The sequence below is a fragment of the Eufriesea mexicana genome, unplaced genomic scaffold (genome assembly GCF_001483705.2).
Source record: "Eufriesea mexicana isolate 0111107269 unplaced genomic scaffold, ASM148370v2 scaffold320, whole genome shotgun sequence".
NCBI lineage: Eukaryota > Metazoa > Arthropoda > Insecta > Hymenoptera > Apidae > Eufriesea > Eufriesea mexicana.
Window position 1 is genome coordinate 340902 of NW_016908532.1, and position 6961 is coordinate 347862.

The following is a 6961-nucleotide window of genomic DNA, read 5'->3' on the forward strand; positions in this document are numbered from 1 at the left end:
CTTTCCCTGAAAATGTTTCTTTTAATATAAAAGAAATACACGTTTCTCTGATCAAAAAAAAAGAGTGGAAAAACAGAAAAAAAGAAGGAAATAATTATTCATCTTCTAAAAACAAGGCATTCACCTTTTGAAAAAATTCAAACTGTGGCATAAATATCTTTCATGTCATTAAAACAAAGATGGCCTCTTCCAGTTAAGATATTTTATATATGCAGTATGCAACACAGATATTAATTGTAATTAGTATGATGAAAATAAATATACGCAATGTAGTGTATTAAACGTGGGTAAAATAAATGTGCAATGCAAGCAATAACATGCATGTTTTTATACGAATAAAAGTGAACGTTAATTTTATCTAAAGTAGCTTGCATGTTCTGATTAAATATAGGAATGAAATATCACACTGAATGATCTGACAGTCCTAGTATTAATGGTTCGAAAGTAACCGATTTTCCCGCGCTTTTCGTATATGTCATGGCCGATGCGCAATAAAAATGTCAACACGTATACCCTCGTGCAAGCTTTTCGTTCGTCAAAACACACAACTAGAATTTCGCTAATCTCGTATGCGCGTACAGCTTAATTAACTCGGCGAAGTCGTAGAACAAAGCTGAAAGTGTTTACACTTACCGCTTTACACGGACCTCGACTCTTACAACACGAATAACTTAACGAACAAATGCAACACGTTAACGAAACCGCGTCGGTTCACGCAATTACGGGTAAACTGTCTTTTGTGCACAAACGAGAGAAGGTTGTGGAAAAAACCGTATCTTTGTCCCAACCGTGCCGTGTGGCACAAAGTGACGCGAGTAAACATCGAACGACAAGGGCGCACGTTAACGCGTTTATCACTGCCCTGCCCCTCTAAAAACAATGTCGTTCGATGAACAAACAGGCTCCACTCCGAATTTTCGTTAAGCTCGTTAACTAGTCCCCGTCACCTCGCCGAGCTTGTATTTATGTTTTCGCGTTTAATTATAAAATTACAACGGCTCCAATGTTGGCCCATCATCAACGATTTCGAATGACGAAATAATGAGGTTGTTAGGCCGATAGATGGCAGCCGTTCCGTGCGCCGATCGCTCTCCCTGTTAAATCAATCGCCGCGGCGTACGAACGTTCGAAGTTATGAAAACATTAACTTTGGACTTTGAGAATGTGTATACGCGGATTCGGTGTTAATCGAAACGAGTGGAACGTTTCTCTTTCGCGGTCGTTTCAATTTTCGTCGCCGACGCAGAATCTCTGTGAAGCTGCATATTTTCTTCGTCGCGACGAAATATGACGGAAATATAAAGGATATGGAGTTCCACGGCGGCGCATAATATAACGCGGAAAATAAGGTTGAGGAAGAGCCACGTAACGTAATATCGCCGTTGAAAATTGGGGCAGACAAGGGAGAGAGACAACAGAGTTTGGAGGGAAAAATAATACGGGGATAATTAAGTTTGTTTCCTTACGATTTCCAGGTCGCATTGTCGCGCGTCAGGAGTATACTCTATCCGACACTGGTCATCCCCATCGTACATCACTCCTGGAAGTAAATCCATGTTGGTGAACTTGTAATTTTGCGCGTCCTCTAAACAGAATCCCAAACCTGTACTGCAAGAATAAGTCTTCTTATAATTTGCTTTTATTTTTTGTAATTTTCATAAAATTAAGATAGCAAATAGAGGTTTCTTTTTGAGTAGACTATAATGTAAATTATTGTTAGGATTTGAACTTTTATGAAAAATTAAAGTATCGCTCGTCTTCTGTCTTATTCGCAGGTACACAACTATGTTAACCTCTTGACATATAAAGATATCTGATGTACGTATGTTATTTGCTTATTACGTTTCTAAAATGATAAGAGTTTTATTACATTTTTTACACGCATCGAATTTCATTTTCCTCGTATGTCAAAGAGTTAAACAAATACCCAAGTTTGATGAAAACACAAGAATTTTAATGACACGAGGGACAAAAATATACTGTTCGTTTTAAAGTTCTGGAGGAAATCCAATTTTATCGCAGAAATTTTAAAGCGTTTTCTGTCAACAAGGTTCTTCGTCGCTTTTAAAAATGAATGAAAGCAAATGCAATCTCAAGTCGATCTGATAAAGTTCCGTTACTATAGAATGCAGCTTCTTACTCGATATACGAGTTCAGCGAATTCCTCGAACATTTGGACCACCTTTTCGTGACATACATGTTTCCGGGGTACATGACCGTCGTTTCGATGTACCCTTTTTCATGACGAATAATACCCGGGCAGCCATTTTCCTCTTCGAGGTCGTGCAACATGCCCAACCTATTTAAAGGGTTTTAAAATACCAAATAAATAACTGATCAGACACGATGAAAATAGAAGCAAGATTTTATAACAGCTGCCTTTAGGTTATGTATAACGAGAGATTCATTTTGCATAGTTCGTGTAATTTAGTTCACATTTCGTCCTCACCATGAGTCAGGAAATTCCTGCATCGAAATGAACTTCAAATGACTTTTAAATGACCTTCAAACGTCGTTTTGATATACCTTCTATTTTCATACGAGAGAAAAAGGTCATCGATGTGACGAACTTATGAAATTAAGAAGTAACTTTTAACAAGATAAAAGTCGTTATTAAAAATATTTGAAATCAGGTTTATTTGAAGGTTATTTAAAAGTCATTTGAAGATCATCTTGATATCAGCTGCAAGTAATGTAATTAAACCCACGTGGTTTATTGCACTCTATGCCCTTTAAATCCAACTAAGTCAACTATATTTGTCCTTTAAGAGAACTTTCGTTTAACCATGTGGTTAGTTAACTAAAATCGACGCAATTGCTTTTAGTTATTACGTTAATAGAAATAGTATGTCATTGCGTTTCTTATCTTGCCACTTTTAATCTTCTTGAGCTGCTACATCTGAACTATAATACCTCAATCCTTATATACTTTCAGGTGCAAGAAGCATGAAGAAAAAGAAGAGAAAGAAGAATGGAACTTGTACGTGTGTCCAATGTGATGGGCAATGTGGTATCCCGTGTGTAGGCCAACATCGTTTATAACGGCAGCACCTTTCAAAGGGTCGCAAGTCCCAGCGATCGTTGAGGCACCAGTGAAACCACACATGCTCGGCGAATCACAAATGTTGCTCCTGGCCAAATGAATGAGCGTTCAAGTCCGTTCGAGGGTAAGTTAGACTCGCGTAACATTAATTCGAACGCAAGGTACTTTGTAATCAGAATAGCACAGTCGTGGTGATTCGGGTGTGCATCGTCGCCTGGGTTAATCATTTGCTGCCATTCTTGGAAGTATTTGAGAGTACTATTCGGGTCTCTAGTTATCGCCAAATTCATCTGCAGGGTTTAATAGGAAAATACATAATACATTAATAATGCTGCTATAAATTACGATGAAAGAAAGAGAAGCACAGTAGAATTTCGACAATCCAGCGTGCACAGGACTTTTGCGGTATACAATTATTGGATTCAGAACTGTTTTAACATGGAGCATGGTGGAGCTCTTACACGCAAGAAAAGTGGCTCGTTATAGTTAGTAAATAACGTTTACAAGGTACTGTCATTATTGGATACCGTATTATCGAAGGTCTACTATGCACAAAAGTGTACTGTACAAAAAATACCTCATCTTCCTGGACATGCAATCTTATAATCCTAACAACACTCAAATCCACCGGTATTCCTAGACTATCATCGTGTAACAGTCCGGCAGCCTGAAATAATCAAAAAATTAATAACTTCTGTCCTATTATTACTAATGTGCCTACGAAATATGCACGAAGAGATACATAAAATATGAGATTTTTTCGAAATAGCTCGGCAGCCTTCTATTTTTAACCCTTAATGTAAGGCAATTAAGGGGAAAGTAGGGCAAAGTTTAGTACCATGTTGAGCAGCGTCAGCGCGTAATTCTCGACGTCGAAATCCTGGCGATAATCGAGAACGGTCTTGTCGAGTACCAGCAGCAGTTCCATCGTGTAGGATTTGGCCTGCTTCTTAGGTGGGTGGCTTTTCTGCGAACTGAAAGCGCGCTTGGCAATGGTTTTGGCCATATTGCCGGTGACATTACAGAGAATCTCGGCGTTCCTTCCGAATTCGTCCGGTCTCTTTTTGTAGACGACATGCGGGTGCTCCGTTTCTTTGGTAAAGTCATGACCCGCCACCGGCTCGATCGTGTACCACGATCGTTTCGTTCTAATATATCCGGCCTGGAGATGAGAACACCGAGATTCCTTCTAGTCAGATTTATCTTACGCCACGGCCCAGGCCACGATATTTGTTCGAGTCGTTTGAAAGCTTTATCCGGGAGGCTGCCTCCCTTAATCGATTTAAAAACCTTATTCCCCTGTTTCCGCCACCCGTCGCGTTCCATCTCCATCGCCATTTTGCAAACTTGACTCTGCCCAGACTTTTAATTTCCGTTTTACTACATACAAAAATTTTCTATTTCTTTTTCATTACACATGCACGACGCACAGTAGGACCTCCATTAACTGCATCTAGATTATCCGACATCTCATATTCACTAGCCACAATTGTTTGTACATATCTCATGTCCTTTTCGTATTACGTTTTTACAATATATCTCTTGCATGTACTTGTTCCTATATCACTGTAAAATAAAGGAAATGGATAAAATTTGAATAGATACAGATTTGCCTATAGTTACGGAATAAAAGGAAATAGATATTCCAAGAACAAAAAGTTTATTTCCGTATGAAAAATACGTTTCTAGTTATCTGGCCTTGGGGTACCATTAAGCCGGTTAATCGAAGTCCTACTGTAGTTTCACGGAATCTTTAGCCTGCGTTGAAAAGTTAGGTTAGATCTAGTTCGAGCAAATGAAGTGCGATACCTCTCCAGGTTTCAAACGACCAATCGATGACGGATAAAAATGGCGTACTAACGAGGCCATAACAAGTAGAGAGGGCGCTGTTTCCCGACTGACCATGGACACGACCTTGATAGTGACACTGGGCATCGTGTATTCCTCTCAATTTCACATTCCTTAAGAAATCCTCGTTGTTTCCAGCTTTGGTTATCCTCGATACTCCATGCTCCTCCGTGACAGCACCTGAATACAAAATTCATGTACTTCATCGGAACTATACAAAAGAAAGTCTGCATGACAGTAGGTCACGTTACAGTTTCTGCCATAGTCTAAGACAGATCGTTCGCCCAAGGCTATTGCGAGGGAAACTCTAGTAGGGCTATTATTTGATTTAGAATTCAAATTTCGCTGCACTCAGGGATACCACTGTGGCGAATTTATCGCGAGAAGCAATATTATTACTAGACCCGATAGAGCATCGAAGGAATCAGGGGGAGCGATTAAAACGAAGTGTAAACGCTGCCTCCAACCTAATAGAGGCAAACGTTCTCGCGTTCCTTTTTTACATGAGGTTACTCGCTGAAATTAGCATAGACACCCAAGGAGATTTTCTACTCGCCTGGAGCAACGAGACGGGAATTCGGCCGGAGCTCGAGGTGGTGTTCCTCGTCGTCGATTTGCAAACGGTAGTGAACAGCGTCGTCTGGGACCCTATCCGTGGCCGTTCGATCCATGTAGAAGGAACGCTTGAAGTGATGAGGTATTTGATGCGACACGAACTTTCCATCCGACCTGACTTTCCTTGGCACCACGATCTCGTACCCGCTGCGCATGTTACGCCCTTGAAAAATGAATCGTCATTATCAGGCTGTCGCCACCTACTCGATAGCGTCTCATCTAGTCGGAGAACATCTTCCATCCGACTCGAATTCAATCAATTATTCCGCGGAGAATACCAATTTTCGAGCGAGCCTCCACACCGGAGGCGGAATCAAGGAAGCTTGACGTTTCCCTTCGGGGTACGTGCCTACCACTTTCCTTTCACGACTTTCTCCACTCGCTGATTAAGATTAGTTCGTTCCACGGTAGTCTCGCTTTATGTCACCTATTATTGCCTAGAATCATATCCAATTGATACGACGAATAGCGATTATTTAGCGACTGAAGTGAAGGTGCAATTAATTTCTAACATCGAGGCTTTCGAAATAACATTCTGTATTATGAGATTGCTGTGAATTTGAATTTTGGAAGAATTGTATCAGTTTTGAACATGTATTTCTGATTTATTTTTGGATCCGTTGAAATTACAGATCTTTTGAATTTCAATTTTCGTATTATATATTCATGCGAAATTCGCGTGGAATCTAAGTGCCTCTCTGAATTTGGATTCCTGAATTATTTTGGATTCGAATTCCAGAATTATTTTGAATTTTATATTTCTGAATTATTTTGAAATTCATATTTTTCCATTTGCATCCCTGTATATGGAATTCTGAATTGTTTTGAGTCGCTGTTGGTCCGCATTAAATGGGTTAGGTTAGGTTCATATTCACTGGTGAAACGGTCCATATTGCAAATTGTGAAGATTTTTGAATATATCTAACGCAAACATAAAATTCATTAATCAACCATAACTTTCATAAATCTCGATTATTTACTTCAAAATTAGGTTAATTCCTGAAATACCAATTTGGTCAGAATGCATCTGGAAAAGTTGAACGAAAGAACGAATTTTGACTTTTTATTTTTTCATCTCATTGTTGGCTACCCAATTCGCTCCGAATACAAATAGAAGCAGCAATAACAACGGTAACAACCGAAAACGGAAGAAAAAAGTGCAAAGCAAACGCTCCAATTATCCAACTCTCAAAAAGAGCAAAAAAACAGGGAAAAAAACATACCGAAATGAAAAAAAAAGGAAAAAAAAAATTCGATCAAATCCGTTACACGTAAGCTAAACTCCGTTTTAATTTTTTGGAACAAAGAAAACCACTGTATAATCTGACCTAAAACTGTGCACCGTTTTATAATTCCGCAACGTTCGTGCTTAACATTTTCAATATTCAGAAATTTCTCGAAGTAGATCGAGTTTCCTCATTGAATCGGCCGCGGTGCATAGAAATGCGACGCTCT

General features: G+C 39.3%; 1 protein-coding gene across 1 annotated transcript in view; it reads right to left on the reverse strand.

Moving 5' to 3' along the window:
• Positions 1-5661, reverse strand: part of LOC108556254 (A disintegrin and metalloproteinase with thrombospondin motifs 7) — an 18219-nt gene extending 12558 nt beyond the window's left edge. The window contains exons 1-8 of the mRNA XM_017912266.1: positions 5448-5661; positions 4905-5071; positions 3915-4205; positions 3621-3710; positions 3209-3333; positions 2985-3131; positions 2141-2299; positions 1467-1608 (exon numbers count right to left, since the gene is read on the reverse strand). Coding sequence (XP_017767755.1) covers positions 1467-1608; positions 2141-2299; positions 2985-3131; positions 3209-3333; positions 3621-3710; positions 3915-4205; positions 4905-5071; positions 5448-5661 — 1335 coding nt within the window. The remainder of the gene's footprint in view (positions 1-1466; positions 1609-2140; positions 2300-2984; positions 3132-3208; positions 3334-3620; positions 3711-3914; positions 4206-4904; positions 5072-5447) is intronic.
• Positions 5662-6961: the final 1300 nt, after the last annotated feature.